This window comes from Zalophus californianus, chromosome 13 (assembly GCF_009762305.2).
Source record: "Zalophus californianus isolate mZalCal1 chromosome 13, mZalCal1.pri.v2, whole genome shotgun sequence".
NCBI classification, from domain to species: Eukaryota; Metazoa; Chordata; class Mammalia; order Carnivora; family Otariidae; genus Zalophus; species Zalophus californianus.
This window is the reverse complement of record NC_045607.1, coordinates 50,525,519-50,544,604: the sequence shown is the minus strand read 5'-3', so window position 1 is coordinate 50,544,604 and position 19,086 is coordinate 50,525,519. Positions and strand designations below refer to the sequence as shown.

General features: G+C 44.6%; 1 protein-coding gene across 1 annotated transcript in view; it reads left to right on the top strand.

Moving 5' to 3' along the window:
* ADAMTSL1 (ADAMTS like 1) overlaps positions 1–19,086 on the top strand; it is a 406,966-nt gene that overhangs the window by 258,845 nt on the left and 129,035 nt on the right. Inside the window, exons 17-19 of the mRNA XM_027616409.2 lie at positions 535–714; positions 5,968–6,121; positions 7,025–8,150. Of these exons, the coding sequence (XP_027472210.1) occupies positions 535–714; positions 5,968–6,121; positions 7,025–8,150 (1,460 nt within the window). The remainder of the gene's footprint in view (positions 1–534; positions 715–5,967; positions 6,122–7,024; positions 8,151–19,086) is intronic.

The following is a 19,086-nucleotide window of genomic DNA, read 5'->3' as shown; positions in this document are numbered from 1 at the left end:
CCAGTCCTACAAGAAAAGTGTTCCAGGGGAGTTCTTCCAGGAAACCAGGCCTTCCATCTAATGTCCCTCCAATAGGGTAGAATGGATGTTTACACTTAGAGAGAAAGGCCTGCCTTCTATGCAGATTAATTCTTGCAGATTTACACTGATGGCAGGAGCCCTCTCCTGTTCCTTCTGGAAGCTGCACAGATTACTTTCACTGGGTCGTAAATATGTTTAACACCCTATTATACTAACCTTTTAAACCACTTGTCTTGGGGGGCTGCAAATCATAGTTGAGGAACAACTTTCTATGATTTAAAGGCCCTTGAAATTCCTGGATGCTCTAGTTAAATGCTTGAAATTAAGATTGGAGGGTGTAAATCTTGCTGCAAAATTCATTTCAGGGAAAGGGAGCAAAATCCTTGGGGCCGGTTCTTGGTTTTTCTTCTCCTTCTGTTTTTTCCACTCTTTACTCAGCGAAGACTAAGATAAGGATTGACAGGCAAACATACCACTGTCCTAGGTTAAAATGACTTTCTCTTCCTTCGCCAGTGTTCCAGGACCTGCGGAGGGGGCATCCAGAAGCGTGAAGTTCTTTGCAAACAGCGCATGGCTGACGGCAGCTTCCTGGAGCTTCCTGAGACCTTCTGTTCAGCCTCGAAACTGGCCTCCCAGCAAGCCTGCAAGAAGGATGACTGTCCCAGTGAGTGGCTCCTCTCTGACTGGACAGAGGTATGTATGTTCCTCAGAAGGAGCTCCTGAAAGAGACCTAAGGAAGAAAAGAAGGCACCCCAAACTTACACAAACAGAAGATGAGAACAGAACGAAATAATCCTCCTAGTGTTATGGAACAGTATTTTTGTAACCAGTTATACCACAATGCGTGACTTGCTGTTAACTAGGCTGCAGGGACCTGAGGTAAGCAGCCAGCCCTTACTCAACAATCAGAAGCATGGAATTGTAAACAGGGCTCCTCATGAAACAAAATCAGGCTTTGGCTGGCCCCGAATTCTTCTCAGAAGACCCTGTTGTTCTACCTTTATCCCCACAGCCACCTTCCCAACCTCCCGGCACCTCCTCCTCCCAGATGTTTTTAGTCTCTACTCAGGAAGGGCAAAGCCTCTCTGGTTATTCCCTTCCAAGTGACTGGACAGTAAGGAACATGATTTATTAAGAAAAGAAGGCCAGGGAAATCCTGCCTCTTTACTGTCAGTTTCCTGGCTCCAAGACGTTAACAACTTCCCAGCAAGAGAACTTGATTTCCCCTGTTGCTTGCATTTGGGGGGATGATTACATCAGCATCCACCATTCCTGACTTGCCTCATAAGTTAGGGATATACCCCCAACTAACCTACTTTTCTAAATAATCCTACTCGAGCACTAGCATAAATTAAGTCATTTACACCCAGCTTTCACTGGTTTTCAGCCCCTATACTCCTGCTGTGAATTGCCTACAACTCCCCCAGCTTCATAGGCATGTGTGTCTCCCATAAAGAAGTCCCCCCCAAAAGTATTGCCTCCTAAGCAGATTTAGCCAAGAACAGAATCGCCAGGCTTGGAGTAAAAATCTTTGTGTCAGAAACAGATTCAAGACCCTGCCCTCTCTTGCATTGAACCATTAGAACGGACCTTGCCGAACCCATTGCCTTCTTGGTATGGTTGTGAGTATATGTGTATGTTGTATATACACAACAGGATGAGGCTGCTATGGGTTGAAACCCAGCCCAGGGACACTTGCTTCCACAGAGGGAAAAGCTGCCCCTGCAAATTAAGGTGCCACCTCTTTCAACCTCAGTTCTTAGAATTCTTGCCCCTTATCAACTCATGTAGAGTTCCCTCACATGGTGTCTACTAAGGCATTGCAGGGGTGAGTTAACCTACATCATCATAGGTTTGATAATTTGGCAAGAAAATTGCCTTCTGGTGGTGTCTCACCCCAAGTGTCTCAGAACAGAAGTAGGTATGATTATTTTTCTCAAATTTTGGAAACAATTTTCTTTCAGCAGGATAAAAGATTAAAGCATGTAAAATCAGTGTGTGTGTGCACGCGCGTGCGCACGTGCGCACATGAACATGTTAGTGCCAGTTTTTCCATGGAATGTTGATTTGGGGTATGGTATTATATGGGAAAAATCATAACAAAACTAACAGTGCAGGAGAGTGCACTAATGTAGTTGCCAAGTGAGTGGCTCTGGATGAAGACTTCCTCCCAGGGCCATATTGTAAAAGGTGTCCTTCCACTAAGTCTATCAGTGATGGTTGCCATGAGTGAGATGCTGAGGAAGGGGCTTGTGTATTATAATGGTCCTCCCATGTTCCTGGGGTTTGTGGCCTCTGAGCACATGGGACACAGAGAAATCAGAAAAAATCCTTTTAGGCCTGTAGATTTGAAGCAGGGACCCTTGTGATTAGGCACTAAGAAAAGGAGACTGCTGAACTGAGGTCCTCTGGGGCCCATTAAGTATCACAGACCTTTAGAACAGTGTCATGTGTGCTTAGGAGTTAGACTCACAGGGGCGCCTGGGTGGCTCAGTTGGTTAAGCATCTGATTTTGATTTTGACTCAGATCATGACCTCAGGGTTGTGAGATGGAGCCCCGCATTGAGCTCTGCACTGGGCATGGAATTTGCTTAAGATTCTCTTTCTCCCTCTGCCCCTCCCCCATTGCTTGCACACACGCTCTCTCTCTAAAAAAAAAAAAAACAATTACAAAAGTAGTTAGACTCACAGATATGCAAACTTAGGTTCTAATCCTGACTCTGCCACCCACTGGCTCTATAACCTTGGGCTCATTACTTAAACTTTCTAGGCCTCAGTTTTTGTATCTGAATACTGGAGATAATAATGTCCACTCATGTGGTTCTTGGGAGGCTTCAGTTAAACGATGCATATAAACTACTTTGTGCCTAGTAAAAGTTAGCCCTCTTATTGTTATGATGCTCCTCCACCCCTGCTCATTGTCAGGAGGAGAGGAAATAAAAGAAAGTGCTTACCTTGACTGGCTGGACTCAGGGTCATGGCCTAGGCTTCCCGCAGGCTTTACCAGTCTTCCCAGGAAGAGGAAATTACACTTTGGGAAATAGGACAACTTAGCCCTTATCCATGGAATGTTCTTAGGTTCTGGGTTATCTCGGTTAATGAATGGAAATTCCAAACATTGGGGAGAGCCTGGGAATGGTAGGAAGTAATCACCTTTTCACTAGGATTCAACTCAAGCTGGTGCCATACAAATGAGCTCTGGAGGGTGTTCGTGGAGGCTCTAGTCGGCCCTGTCATCCCAACAGCCCTTTCCTTGGCCCTCTGACTGAGATGAAACACACATTCCACATCCCCCGCCCCCAAGACTCCCCTTGGAGAAAGGAAGACCTGAATGATCTATGGGTGTTTTTCATCCTCAACTATCTGGGCTCAATCTTACGGTTACTGCACAGAATCCCTCAGAGACAGAATTAAGCCAAAATTTTAGACACTTCAAATAAAATTACTTTCAGATTCTATTCTGAGAATAAGACCCCTTAAAAGTTCTTACTTCTTTAAAAGAACTCCTTGCATCTTTTGAAAGAGTTGGCTATTATGTATTTTTAAATAATATTTTTATGAAAGTCATTTCCCCTAAAAAATATAAAAGAAATGAAGGTCAGAGTAGTCAGTTTTAAAGCTAGAAGGAACTTAGAAGATCCTATAGCCTGGTTGTTCTTTTAAAAATTAAAGCCACAGAACCCTTTTTTTCAAATGAAATGTTACATGAAGCCAAGAATCTGAAATAGATAAAATCAGAGCTGTTTTAGTTGAAGAATGGGTTAGGGTCCCAGATCTCCATAGGCTGGATCTCCAGATCACCTGAAAAGCCCCTGAATCACTTTCTCAACATCGAACAGGGTTTAAAAATCCCTACTCCTGCTTAGTGTTATTTTAGAGATATGGAAATTAAGCCTCCAGAAAGAACTAGACTTGACCAAAACCATAAACCAATTTTCGGACACACAGTCTATTTTTCTGCTTGGCAGCCCTAAACGGACCATGCTTTTAAATTTTCCAGGCTCTTTGCCTCCATCCCACCTGATCCCGGGACTTGGTGCTGTCATTTACAATAAAACAAGGGATGGGTGGGGATCTGGAATCCATGATTATCAGGAAACAAAAGCAATGGGTTACTTACCTCCATTTTTTGCATCCAAAATGTCTTTTAGGGTGGCGTATATCAGAGCTTGCATAGAATAGTTCATTTCAGTGGGTTAGCATATAAAACTTGAAAATATAAGATAATATTTTTTGGTCTTAGTGTCATTTTTCAAGTTAACGTGGCACACTGCCATGACCTCAGTTCAGGTCTTTATCATCTCGAGCCTGGACTACTGTGGCAGCCTCCTTAACTGACATCCCCGCCTGCCATACGTCTCCCTACTCCCTTCCCTCCCGGACACTGTTGCCAGATTAACCCTCTCAAAACACCTCTTTCATCATTTCACTCCTCCCTCCAATGGCTCCTCATTGCTTTGTGGACCAATTCCAAGCCTCCTGTCTGAAAATTAAAAGTCTCCAACGTCTGGCCCCAAACTACCTCTTGAGCTCCTGACACTCTCGACTTGTTCCCGCTGTTCAGTCAAACTGATTTAGCTCTGCCCCCCAGGCCTGACTTAGATTTTTGCACTGAACTCTTTGACCTTCCTTCTGGATATTCCCCTGCCTCCCATGCTTATCCCCGGTTTCTCCACCCATTCAGACTCTACCCATCTTCAAAACCTAGGCCAGGAAATCACTAGCGTACCATCAGCATTCAACCATCATTAGCATTAATCTTATAATACTTCACTTGCCTTGTAGTTTTATATTTCTACTAAATTCTTATATTACTATCTAATTCTTTGAACAGCTTTATTGAGGTATAATTTACATACTATAAAACTCAACTTTGCATTATGTTTTCGAAGTTTATCTGTTTACCACCTATCCAAAAAGAACAACATTACTTTTATGGTAGAATAATATTCTGTTGTATATAGACCATATTTTTGTTTATCCATCCAGTCAGTGGACATTTGAGTTGTTTCCACTTTTTTGTCTCTGTTGAACATTTGCATATAAGTCTTTGTGTGGATGGATGTTTGCACTTCTCTCAGGTAGATACCTACAAGTGAAATTGCTGGGTTATAAGGCAAATTTATGTTTATCTTTGTAAGAAACCATCAAGCTGTCACCAAGAGGGCTATGCCATTTTATGTTGCCCCCAGCGATATAGGAAGGTTCTAATTTTTCACATCTACATTTATAATAACATTTGTTGCTGTCTTTTTTTATTATGGCCATATTCCAAGGGATAAAAAGTGGTATCTCATTGTGGTTTTGATTTCTGTCTCCCTCATATGGTATTTCCTTTTAACAATGCATTTGGATTTCCCCCACTCATTATGAGATGACAGCTCCTTGAGGTTACAAACCACCTTGCACAAATATTTTTCCATAGTATCTAGCACCCTGCCTCAGATAAAGTAGATGTATGATAATTATCTGATGCTTGACATTAAAGTATTATATTTGTGAAGGAAGGAGGGAAAAATTCACACCAAGTGTCATTGCTGTGTGTGAAGTTTCAAATATATTATCTCACTTAATTCCCAACCTTGCAAACTAAGTGTAAGCAGTGGAAATAGACTCTGAGTTGCCAACTGGTAAAATACTAAGCTGGGATTGGAATGGACTCTATGACTCTGTAACTCTAAAGCCCAGGCCATATAAGTAAAAAACAGGTAGACTGTCTACAGGAAACTTTCGAGTAGAAAAATCTTAGAATGTGGTTACAATATGGACGTGTCTTCCCACCGTGTTACATAACGAATAGTTTTTTCTCTCTCTCTCTGTTAGTGACCGTTGCTTTTCCAAGCAACTTTTCTCACATTCTGGTGAGTTTGAGAGTCCATACAAAAAAAACCCAGTAGCCTCTAGTTCCCTGCATTTACATGCACGTGGGCCTTTTCTCCTCACCAGTGTTCCACAAGCTGTGGAGAAGGCACACAGACTCGAAGTGCCATTTGCCGGAAGGTGCTGAAAACCGGGGTCTCGGCTATCGTCAATTCCTCCCTGTGCCCTCCCCTGCCCTTCTCTTCATCCATCAGGCCCTGCATGCTGGCAACCTGTGCACGTGAGTATGTCGGAGCTCTGGGGATGGGGAGACCGGACCCACCCAGAAGCAGCTGCGGCCACGCAGTAGCCTTCCCTAAACCCAAGACCGGTGGGAGATCGTCAGGCAGGAAAGCCCGAGGAGGGCAGCGGGCTGGTGAGCTCAGCTGGAGATGGCAAAGGAATCTTAATTACACGTGGCCAAGCGGAATTCTCTTCTCTGCTGGAAAAACAGTTTGCAGGGGGTAGAGCAAAGTTCACTCTCTGGCATAGAGAGATCTGGAAGCTGGAGTCAGCATATTACTAATGAAGTCTAATGTTGTCCAGTCTGGGGTTTTAAAATGCTCCAAACAGATTTGTTCTGTTTAATATTAATCCCTAGAGGTATAACAGCTCTGGGCTCTCCTCCCCCAGTACACTTGGGCCCTGGTGCTCTGCAGAACCCAAAGGGGAAAGGTGGAAAGGGAGAGATTCTCCTTCCCTTTGTCCTCTGCCTCTTTTTATGATGCTTGCTTTCTTTTTCTTTTTCTTTTTTTTAATCCTTCTAATGAGAGGAACTGCCTTTCCCCTGGCATCCTGCCGCCCCAATCTAGAACCTGCACCTCAGCTTCTAGGGGTAGAAAGCCCCAGCAGGGCGATAGCAAGCTACCCCAGTGCAGGGCATTAGTTGGAGCCTTGCTTTGCAGCGGCTTGATGGTCCACAGCTGGTAGCCACTTCCTCCCGGGAAAGCCTGAGAGGGTAAATGAAAGCTTTGGCCGAAATAAACTCAAGCCGTTTGCATTCCCTCTTCCCTTTCATGTCCCTCCTCTCTCTCTTCGTCCTCTCCGTTCCCTCTCTCTTGTCCCTGTGTTCACTCTCCTTTTCCTCTGCCGTCCCTTCTCTTTCTCCATCTGTCTGGCTTCCCTTGCATTCCCTTCCTTCCAGGGCCCGGGCGGCCATCCACCAAGCACAGCCCTCACATCGAGGCCGCCAGGAAGATCTACATCCAGACCCGGCGGCAGAGGAAGCTGCACTTCGTCGTGGGGGGGTTCGCCTACCTGCTCCCCAAGACGGCAGTGGTGCTGCGCTGCCCCACGCGGCGCTTCCGCAAGCCCCTGATCACCTGGGAGAAGGACGGCCAACACCTCATCAGCTCGGCGCACGTCACCGTGGCCCCTTTTGGCTACCTGAAGATCCACCGCCTCAAGCCCTCCGACGCGGGCATCTACACCTGCTCCGCGGGACCCGCCCGGGAGCAGTTTGTCATTAAGCTCATTGGAGGCAACCGGAAGCTGGTGGCCCGGCCCCTGAGCCTGAGGAGCGAGGAGGAGGCCCTCACGGTGCGGAAGGCCAGCCCGAAGGAGGCCCTGCAGCCGCACAAACACCAGAACGGCATCTTCTCTAACGGCAGCAAGGCTGAGAAGCGGGGCCCCGCCGCTGACCCGGGCAGCCGCTACGATGACCTTGTCTCCCGGCTGCTGGAGCAGGGGGGCTGGCCCGGGGAGCTCCTCGCCTCGTGGGAGGTGCAGGACTCCACGGAGAGGAACACGTCCTCCGAGGAGGAGCAGAACGCCGAGCAGGCCCTCTGGCACCTGCCTTTCACCATGGTGACCGAGCAGAGGCGCCTGGACGACATCCTCCGGAACCTCTCCCAGCAGCCCGAGGAGCTTCGAGACGTCTACAGCAAGCACCTGGTGGCCCAGCTGGCCCAGGAGATCTTCCGCAGCCACCTGGAGCACCAGGACATGCTGCTCAAGCCGTCTGAGCGGCGGGGACCCCCCGTGGCCATCCCCTCTCATAAGCACGTGTCTGGCTTCAGCAGCTCGCTCCGGACCTCGGCCGCCGGGGAGGCGGGGGGTGGCTCTCGCCGGCCCCACCGCAAGCCCACCATCTTGCGGAAGATCTCAGCTGCCCAGCAGCTCTCCGCCTCCGAGGTGGTCACCCACCTCGGGCAGACTGTGGCCCTGGCCAGTGGGACGCTGAGTGTGCTTCTGCACTGTGAGGCCATAGGCAACCCAAGGCCGACCATCAGCTGGGCCAGGAACGGAGAAGAGGTGCAGTTCAGTGACAGGTGAGCCTTGCTGCTCCCGGGTCTGGGAAGGGGGGGGGGGGGGGGCAAGGGGCCACATCTGGCCCGGGGCGCTTGATTCCCTCTTCCTTCAAGGTGGTTCCAAGGGTAGGGCTTAGAGCCCTGGGCCTCCGGGAAGGCATCCTGGGTTTCAAGTCCTCTTTTGGTACCAATAGGACTGCTGGAGTAGAGACAAGGTATTTAATTTCTCTAAACGTATGCTGTCCTCTTTATAAGGTAATAGCAACAATGCCTATCCACCCCAATCCCCATAGGGTCCCAAAGATTAATGAGATACTCTCCAGATAGCTTTGAACTTTTGGCAGAAAGCGATCATTCCAGACCAAGGCATTATCACATTACCACTCTGTGAGCTGGACCACTGAAAAGCTTATACATCAGGATATTGTCCGCATGTGTGTGGTCCCCCAGGGCTGGGGAGAGAGGACAGGCAGCACCTGCTGCTCCCTGTGGGTGAGCCCATCCTCTGGGCCCAAAAATGCTGTTTGTTCCAGAAAGCTTTTATTCCCAGGCAGACCTGTGATTAATTATCCTAATATCTCCTGGTGTCTCTGTTTTGATGTGTCGTTACCAGGATGACAGCATGTATTACTTGCTTCCTTGGGCCACAGCCATTCGTAATGTAAAATCAATAGCGGTGGTAGAAGTTATAATGATAATATTTTTGAACACTGTGTGCCAAGAACTGTGCCATAATTCCTGCCATCCACTCTCTTTCTCACCATCCATCAGTATGGTGGCCCTGACAACAACAATGATAGCTAGCCTTGATCGAGGAGTGACCATCTGCCAGGCAAATATGGTCTTTCTGGGTTTATTTCACCAAATTCTAACAGTAGCCCTGAGAGGTGGGTACAGTTTTTATCCACACTTTACGGAAGAGGAAACAAAGCCTAAGAACTTGCTAAAGATCTTATTCACTAGGTCGCAGAGCCAAGGTAGGTGACAGAAATAGGATGGGCAGTCAATGGAAGAATCCTATACTCTGGATGACAGAGGGCTCTTTAAGGTCCTCCAGTCCAGGGTCCTCGTTTTAAATTTTTATCTGCTCGGAATCCACGTAGAGTGCTCTTTTCATTGAATAGAATCCTAAATACTATTATTCGGCAATCCTCGTCCCTAGCTTGCTAGTTCTGGGTAAGGAAAGAAAGCAGCCCAGGGTGTATTGTGCCAGGCAGTTTGCCAGGTTTATTTATATGTAACTGCACTTGTTATTCTAACAGTCAGTCCCCAAGATTGACCTTATCCTCCAGGTTCACATAGAAAATCAAGGTTTAGCAGCTCACCCAAGAAGATCACACTTTAGTAAGAGCCAGACCAAGGATTCAATATCAAGTTTATTTGAGCCCAAAGAGAACACAGTTCTGTCGACTCTCCTGAGACTTGGTGAACAAATGTGACTTTGTCCAGCCTGCCCGCATCTTTTGTGCCTTTTGAAATATCAATAATATTGCCACTCAGCCTTAATACTTATAGACCAAATAACTTTAATAACAACAATACTAAGTGTTTTTCCTGTGTCCTCTTACTATATGCCAGACACTGTGATCACTGCTTTAAAGGCATTATCTTATTTAATCTTCAAAAATAACCTTAGGGGGTAAATACTATGACTGTTACCACATCAACGATGAGAAGGCTGAGACACAGATGTGGGACCCACACAGAAGCACTGGAGACAAGTTTTGAATGCAGGATTCATGTGCCAGGCATTTTGAGTGCACGCCTTGAGAACCTCTCCTCTTGTGTGCTCCTTGGTCCTCCCCAGCTCGTACTTTCCTTGATCAGCATAATTGCTATGATTCCTGCAGGTCTTTCTAGAAATCTTTACAACACATTTTGGGGTTAAGCTAAAGTTGGACTGAATCCCCTTGAGGTCACTGAGTCAATGAGAGGTAGCCCCAGAGGGCCCCCCAGAATGTTGGGTGCAGGCTAAGAGTGGTGCCCTTGTGCTTGGGTGGGGTGTGCACTGGAACTCTATTAGTGCACCTTTCATACCTACTGTGACCAAATCATGTCATCTTCCCCACCAGTCAGTCAGCGTCTCAAGTGCAGGGACCATTTACTCATATTTCCTTTGCCTCGTGCCCGGGATTGCAGTACTGGGATTGAGGGAGTAACAGTTGGCTATGCACAGGAAAAGATGGGAATTAACATTTCTTGACTAACTATAGACCTAGTGCTCCATGCTAGCAACTTTTTCGTAGCCATCATCTTGGTTAATGACCACAACAGGGTGCAACATGGGAGCTGTTAGCCCTATTTCAGAGATGAGAAAACTGTGGCCCAAAGTAGTTTAGGAGCTTGATGATGTTAGCTAGCTAGCAAAAGGCAGAATCAAGTGGGCAGATTCGAGCCCAGTTCTGCCCAACTCAAACCCATGCTGTTTTGGGTGAATGAGTTAAGTTCATGCTTCCATGCATCTGTACTTCACTAGGGATGCCAACTTGCCTCAAGACCCTTGCTAAGGCAGGTTGTTGGGAAGGGGGAAAGGGGTCACCAGGACTCTGCTGTGCCTGGAACTTCAGGGAGAACATTTGAGCCCATGGCTTACTCAGAGGTCCTGACCATTTCCTTGAGTGCTGGAGATATTTTGTATGAAGTCCAAGTGTCACAGCCCATCTGGGTCACCTGGTGACTAAAGACAGGATGCAGAAGGAGTCAGATGAGGACTGAGGGCTTCAGGCTGATCTTGTCAGGGCCCTTCACTCTGTATGGCCTTAGTCCCTTCATCATAAAAGCAGAGGGGGTAGGGGAAGTTGTACCAGTTCATCTCGGAGGTCCCGTCTACCTCCTTCATTCCTTTACAAAAGGCCTCAGAAGATAAAAACCCGTATGCTGGTGGGGAGCGGGGAGAGCCTTGAGCCCAGCCACTTCAAACCCTGTTGCATGAGCTGTTTCTGAGTGCTCCACAAAACGGGGTTCACTGAGCGCATGAGTTTGGGACATGTTCACTTAAAGCTGAACATATGTATTTACTGCTGGATTTTACTTCTACTTTCTTTAATATAGTGCTTGATATTTTGTCTCATTTTTATTATAAAAGCAATAAAGGGACTATAAAACAATGCAAATAATACCTAAATCTATAAAGTACAAATGCAAGTCTCCCTCATCCTCCCACATCTATTCCCCAGAGTCTGTCTCTCTTAATAATTTGGTATACATCCCTTTGGAATTTTTATATATTTTATTGTATTATATATAAAACATATGCACACATATGATTTGGTTTTTTAATGGTATATTACTCACGTTTAGAAATTTCACGTGGTTTCTACTCAACAACATGTCCAGGAGACATTTCATTATAATATGTAGAGATCTGCATCGCCATTTTTAATGGCTGATTACTGTTCCTAAGCACATTTAACTATCCCCCAATTGAAAATTATTTTGGTTTTTCCATTTTTTTAAACTCCTTTAAGCATTCCAACATGTGTTGTGGCTTTCCAAGTGAACAACATAGGATGCGTTGTTTTCCAAGTAGTTCTTTGATCAATGAACAATTTTTTGCCTTTGTCATCTCAGGGATACCAAGAGTTCTTGAAATACCACTTAGGAAATACTACTTTCACCTTTTAATTTTTACCTCCTTGGGTACTGAGAGTCTAGCCCTAATGTCTTTAAGATAAAGAGGGTTCCATGGAATCTTGCTAGAAAAAGACACATGGCAGCCAGGTGATAAAGATACTAAAGGTGCTAGACTAGGACAGCAGAGGGCCAATCCTGGCTCTTCAGTCACCAGGACATTGGTGGGAGTGTGGGTGAGGAGTAGCATTAAGAGGGAAAGAGCACATGAAGAGCACGGGCAAACAGCTTTACAGTTTTTGCCACTCTCGAGATTTTTCTAGATCTAGCCTTGACACAGCTTTCCGATGCAAGTCAATGGCACACAGTAAGGAAAAGTAAGAGCTTTTGGGTACTGATCTCCGACAGCATAATTTCTCCATTTAACGTAGCTGGCCAAAAAGAAATATGACTGGAGCTTCATTTTCAATAGGGTTTTCCAAGTCCTGTTTGAGAAAAGAAAGTGAATATATCTTCACAGAGCTGCCATTGGGACTGCTTTGCTATGGGCTGTTGGTGACCTCTCTGTGTTGGGTTTCATTGCTTGTCATCATTCCTGTGTCCGGTAGCAGTTCAGAAATGCTCATTTATTTTCACACAGAGACGTGCTGAAATGCCCAGTGTTATAGTTCAGTTAGTCTGTTTTTGCTTAGTACCAAATCCATCTTTCTGAAAGGATCTGCAAGATTCAGCTGGCTATTGGTCTGTAGGATGTTGCAGTGTATTCAAGTATACCCTTTGTAGCCTGCGCCAGAAAGATAGGTCAAGAGAGGAAGAAAGTAACCAAGGAAAGGTCTACTACTTCTTTGGCTTTTAAATATGCCAAAGTTTTATCTGAAAGAAATTGTTTATATGAAAGAATCACTATCAAGTCAGTTACTACTGTATCTCCTCATACACATAATTTACTAGTTGAATTCACATGATTCTTAGAAGCACATGCCAACTTCTCAAGCAATAGTTTACGGGACATTTCTTTAATGTACTAGGACAGACTGGTTCATCATAATCGCTGCTTCTCCTTTATTTCACAAACATTCCCATGCATCCTCGGAGCCAGATCCTGCGTTAGATACGGAGGTGGGGGAGGAAAGGAAGGTTCATTCCCTGTCAGTGAAACCCAAAGTCTCGTTTGGAAGCCAGAGAAGTAAATGCAGTGTAGAAGTGCTAAAAGATCAGTATGGATATATATTCATCCCGTAAGAATTTATTAGCCTATCTATTATATGCCCCCCCCCACACACACACATACCACTAGTCACTGGGAATATTGTAAATGAAAAAGAAGTCTGCGTTTCCTTGCAGTTTAGATACATTTAGATTTCTGCTCAAATTTCTGCATCAGAAAGGCTTTCCTTGGTCACTATCTAAAAGAGCAGTCCTTCTTTTTTTTTTTAAAAAGATTTTATTTATTTATTTGACAGAGACACAGCGAGAGAGGGAACACAAGCAGGGGGAGTGGGAGAGGGAGAAGCAGGCTTCCCGCTGAGCAGGGAGCCCGATGTGGGGCTTAATCCCAGGACCCCGGGATCATGACCTGAGCTGAAGGCAGACGCTTAACGACTGAGCCCCCCAGGCGCCCCAGGAGCAGTCCTCTTTATCCCTTTAACTCTGCTATTTTATTCACAGAATTTTATCACCATCTGATAGATATTTGTTGATTGCCTGTCCATAAGGGCAGAGACTTTATTTACTGCTATATCCCCGGTGCTGAAATAGTGTCTGGCACCAAACAGATACGAATGAATGAATGAATGAATGGAGACAATAAACACAGAAAAGTGCACAAGTATCAGGTGGTGATAAGTGTTGAACAAAACACTGAAACAGGGGTGATAGGGAGTGATTTGATGACCACTCTAGATGGATATTCTGAGGAGGTTACCTATAAGCCAAGATGTGAATGATGACCAGTGTCCAGCAATTGACATCAGGAGGAAGAGCACCCCTGCACAAGGGAAAAGCAGTGTAAAACCCCCAAAGTGAAATGAGTTTGGTGTGTTGAACGAACCCCAAAGGAAGTTCATTTGGTTGGACTGTGGTTGGCAAAAGGTAGAGGGTATGTGGCATGAGGCATGAGGTTAATCAGAGACAAGAGAAGGAATCTAGCTTTTAATCTGAGTATCACAGGGAGATTTTGGAGGATATTAGGAGAGTAAAATGATCTGATTTCCATTTTTATGGACTCACACTGGCTACTTTGTGGCCAGTGGATCATAGAGGAACATGAGTGGAAGCAGGGGAGGAGGTGATCTAGTAAGGTGTCCTTCGCAGTCATCCCTTCAACTCCACAAATATGTGCTTGGCTTTAGATACAGAGGCACCAGATACATGGCACCAGACCATGAGATGATAAATAAAAGTCACTGCTCTCCAGAAGCTAGGAAACACTGAAGGGCTGGCGTGGAATAAAATAACTTGGGCCCTGAGTTTGTTTTCAACTCCAGTGGAAAGAATACTTCTCTTAAAACTTCTAAGCATTTAAAAGTGAGTCGAGGAGGAGTTCCCAAGCTCAGTGTGCACAATGATTACCAGGAACTTATTAGAAATGAAGATTCCCACATCCTCTCCTACCCCAGAAACTCTCTGTGTAGCAGAGCCCCGTAATTCACACTTTACAAGCACCACAGGTGACTCTGAGGCTGGAGGTTCGAGGATCTCCGTTAAGAAACACGTTGAGAGAGCAAAGGGGAGGAAGGTGGACCTCAGAGTAGAATGATGCCCTTGCTATTAGTTCTGTTAAAGATCTGGTGGCAGGAGACACAACTCCGCACTGAAGTGACACTTAGGAATTCCAGGCACCTTCCCTCACAGTCTCCCATCAACCCACACACTTGCACATGGGTTAGATGGAGTTCATACCGGGCCTTGGAGTTGAAGCCAACCACAAAGTGCCTGTGTGTGAAGGGAGCAGACACGGTGGAAGTTAACAGACTCCAAATCTGTCAGTATTCGGGGAACATTCTGGACTGGCTAGTTTAACCACACTGGTTAAAATAACCAAGTGTGACCACCTGGTTCAGCCTGAGAACAAAGAACTGGACTTTCCAGCACAGTCGTGGGGGTGGGTTAGAAACTGATTTTCACAGGCTGTGATGCCACTTGATTTAGAAAACAAGAGAACTCTGCCTCCTTCTCTCTTTGCTTTCACTGCTAAACCCTTAGCTCTGTGCACCTGTAATTGACCGGTTTCACCATATTGCAAGGTCCATCAGGAAAGAAGTATTAAAGTCTCATCTCATGGGTCTCGTGCACTAGTGGTACCTGAATGGTGTGAAAACATTAATATGATAGCCCTAGAGTAGCCAGCCTATACCCTGGAAATATTCCACATATAGCAGGCTATTTTAGGTGCCCTCCGGGGTTGCTAATTATGAATTTTTTTAAGTCCCACCTAGTATTCCCTCTCAGTTTATTATGGATTTGGCTTCTGTCTGTCTACCTCATATTCTTTTTCTTTTTCTTTTTTTTTTTTTTGTAGTTCAAAGAGTTAAGTATATGGTGCCTTCTTTATTTTTTTCTCCAAATTTTTATTCAAAGTCCAGTTAGTTAACATACAGTGTAATATTAGTTTCAGGTGTAAAATGAGTGATTGATTCATCACGTACATACATCACCCAGTGCTCATCACAAGTGCCCTCCTTTAATCCCCATCACCTACCTAACCCACCTGCCTTACAGCAACCATAAGTTTGTTCTCTATAGTTGAGTCTATTTTTTGCTTGCCTCTCTTTTTTCCCCATGTTCATTTGTTTTGTTTCTTATAGTCTACATATGAGAGAAATCATATGGTATTGTCTTTCTCTGACTCATTTCATTTAGCATAATATTCCCTAGCTCCATCCACAATGGCAAGATTTCATTCTTTTTTACAGCTGAGTAATATTCCATTATATATACATACCACATCTTCTTTATCCATTCATCAGTCGATGGACGTTTAGGCTCTTTCCATAACTGGGCTATTATTGATAGTGCTGTATCAGGGCGTATGTATCCCTTCGAATCAGTATTTTGGTATCCTTTGGGTAAATACCTAGTTGCTGGATCTCAGGGTAGTTCTATTTTTAACTTCTTGAGGAACCTCCATACTGTTTTCCAGAGTGGCTGCACCAATTAGCATTCCCATCAACAATGTAAGAAGGTTCCCCTTTCTCTGCATCCTCGCCAACACCTGTTGTTTCCCGTATTGTTAATTTTAGCCATTCTGACTGGTATGAGATGATATCTCATTTTGGTTTTGATTAGTATTTCCCTAAGATGAGTGATGTTGAGTATCTTTTCATGTGTCTATTAGCCATCCATTTGTCCGCTTTGAAAAATGTCTATTCATGTCTTCTGTTTTTTAATTGGATTATTTGGTTTTGGGGTGTTTTTTTTTTTAAGATTTTATTTATTTGAGAGAGACAGAGAGCATGAGTGGGGGAAGGGGCAGAGGGACAAGCAGACCCTGCACTGAGCACAGAGCCCCACTCAGGGCTGAGATCCTGACCCCGAGATCATGACCCGAGCTGAAGTCAGACGCTTAACTGACTGAGCCTTTGGGTATTGAGTTTTATAAGTTCTTTATGTATTTTGAATATTAATCCTTTATTTGATATGTCACTTGCAAATATCTTCTCCCATTCCGTAGGTTGCCTTTTGGTTCTATTGATTGTTTCCTTCACTGTGCAAAAGCTTTTTATTTTGATGAAGTCCCAATAGTTTATTTTTGCTTTTGTTTCTCTTGCCTCAGGAGACCTATCTAGTAAGAAGTTGCTATAACCCATGTCAAAGAGGTTACTGCCTGTGTTCTCCTCTAGGATTTTGATGGTTTCCTATCTACCTCATATTATAAGGCTGCATGCAACATACACTTCTCAGAAAGAACTTCTTCCCCCCACCCAAAAAGTTGTTTGTTCAAAAAGAAGGAAGTGGTCTCTGAAAATATTTCTTATCTAATCTGAGCTCTGAGCAGGATTCTGTAAAAGCTAAGCACATCTTCCTAAAAACACATGCTGGCTTCTTTAGAAACCACACACACTTGGTTTGCTTCCTACATGTCTGGTATTCTTTCTCAGTCTTTGTGCGTTTCTCTTCCCCTACCTACCTCTTGTCTACCCTCTTGAGAGTCTTACTTTATATACACAAATGACCCGCAAGGTTCCAGACTTCCCCTGGATGCTAACGATTGTCATGTGTCCAACACCAGCCCTAGTCTCTCTTCTGACTCCTATGCACAGCTGCCTACTGGACATCCCTACCAGATGCGTCACAAAGAGGTCAACACTGTATATCAAAAATTAAACTCTTCAATCCCCCCTCAGGAAGGAGTACTTCCATCTATCCACTTGCCCAAGCCAAAATATTTCTAGACTGTTCTTGCTCCTCAGCTGCTTTCATTCCTCCACCTTTCTCTGTTCTCACTGCCTCTACTTTGGTTTACCTTTGTCTACTCTAGATGATTTCAACAGCCCCGTAACTCTGTACTTGCCTTCTCTAGACCAGGGGTTGGCAAATTATACCCAGTAGCTTTTACATTTTTTAAAGGGTTGGTTATTGGGAGAACTGTTGAGTCAACTTGCTCAAGATCTCATACTCGGTAAGTGGCAGAGCTGGGATTTGAACCCAGGTTATTTGAAGGGTTATTAAAAGAACGGCTTTTACATTTTTAAAGGGTTATTGAAAACAAGAAATAGAATATACAACAGATACTCTAGGTGGCCCTCTAAAGACTAAAATATTTACTATATGTCCTGTTATAGAAAAAAAATTTTGACTCCTGCTCTAGATCATTTGACATGCTACTGCCAGAGTATGTTTCTAGCAAACCTGTCGTGCTATTCCCATGCTTAAAATTCTTTTAAAACATCTTTTTTTTAAAGATTTTTATTTATTTATTGAGAGAGAGAGAGAATGGTAGAGAGAGAGCATGAGAAGGAGGAAGGTCCGAGGGAGAAGCAGACTCCCCGCTGAGCAGGGAGCCCGACGCGGGACTTGATCCCGGGACTCCAGGATCATGACCTGAGCCGAAGGCAGACACTTAACTGACTGAGCCACCCAGGCGCCGCCCCCGCCCCCCATGCTTAAAATTCTTTTAATGGCTTGCCGTCACTTGAGGATAAGTTCCAAGTGCCTTCGCATGATTTGCAACACCTTTTATCATCTGACATTTGTCTCTCTCCCTCGCTTGATCTCTTACCATACCCCCCCATCTCACCCCCCTGAGCTATGCCTTTCAGCAGTACACAGTTTGCTTGGGGCGTCAGATTTGCCTAATCCTATCCTTCCTTCCCAGAAGCGTATCTCCAAGGCTCGGTTGAGCTGGCATAGTAGAGCTGGAATTTGAACTCAAGATGACCCCCTCCACAACCCACATAGTACCCCATACGTTGTACTCTATCTCAGCCCACCCTCCCACTACATGTTAGAATTAGCTATTTGTTTTTCTGTATTACCTTCTAAATTATATTAATCTTCCTCAAGGGCAGATGTTTAAGAATATATGTCAATTTCTCCACAATTCCAGGAATACAATAGACACTCAATGGATGATAAACTAATGGATGAATGAATAAAAGAATGAACACTAGTGATTAGCAAGGAAGTTTCCTAATTACCGGAGACTGTAGTTTACATGGTTGTGCATAATCTGAACAGTATTTAATATGCAATTATGGCAGAGTTCCAGAGTGGTACCTGGTCCCAATGAAACATTTCTGCCCTGCCCACATGTTCTCCATTACAGAAGTGTCAGGAAACCCTGAGGTCCTGTGGCATACAACTACAGTTTGAAAAACCCTACTGGAGAATGAATAAGTAGCAAGAATAAACACCTTGTAGCATCCTACCTCCTATCACATCCAGACCACTGAAGATATCATCATCATCATCATTATTGTTAACATGTACTGACCATCGCTTTGAGTTAGGTGCTGTTCTCAGTGTTTTACAGGTGTTCGTTTATTCTTACAATAATGTTTTGAGGTTACTGTCCCAATTTTCCAGACATTGAAATTGAGGCACAGGGATGTTAGATTAACTTGCCCAAAGTCTCACACTTAATACGTAGAGGAGCTGGGATTTGAACCCAAGGAAGTCTGGCTCCAGGAACTATTTCTTTGTGCTGATTTTAACCTTAGTTGAATCTATGGATCTGGCCATTGTTTCAAAAAGAAGCCACTGGGGTCATTTAGATCTAGCATAAATTAACATTCCATCTTCTAGCCAGCTGGCTTGCAATCTGTGAGACCTCCATTTTTATTTGGCTCATGTGTGTTAGGGAAAGCCTTTCTTCTATTTCCTATCACTCTACCTTTACATGGACATTTCCAGCTATAAACATACATAGGACTAGGCACATAATAGC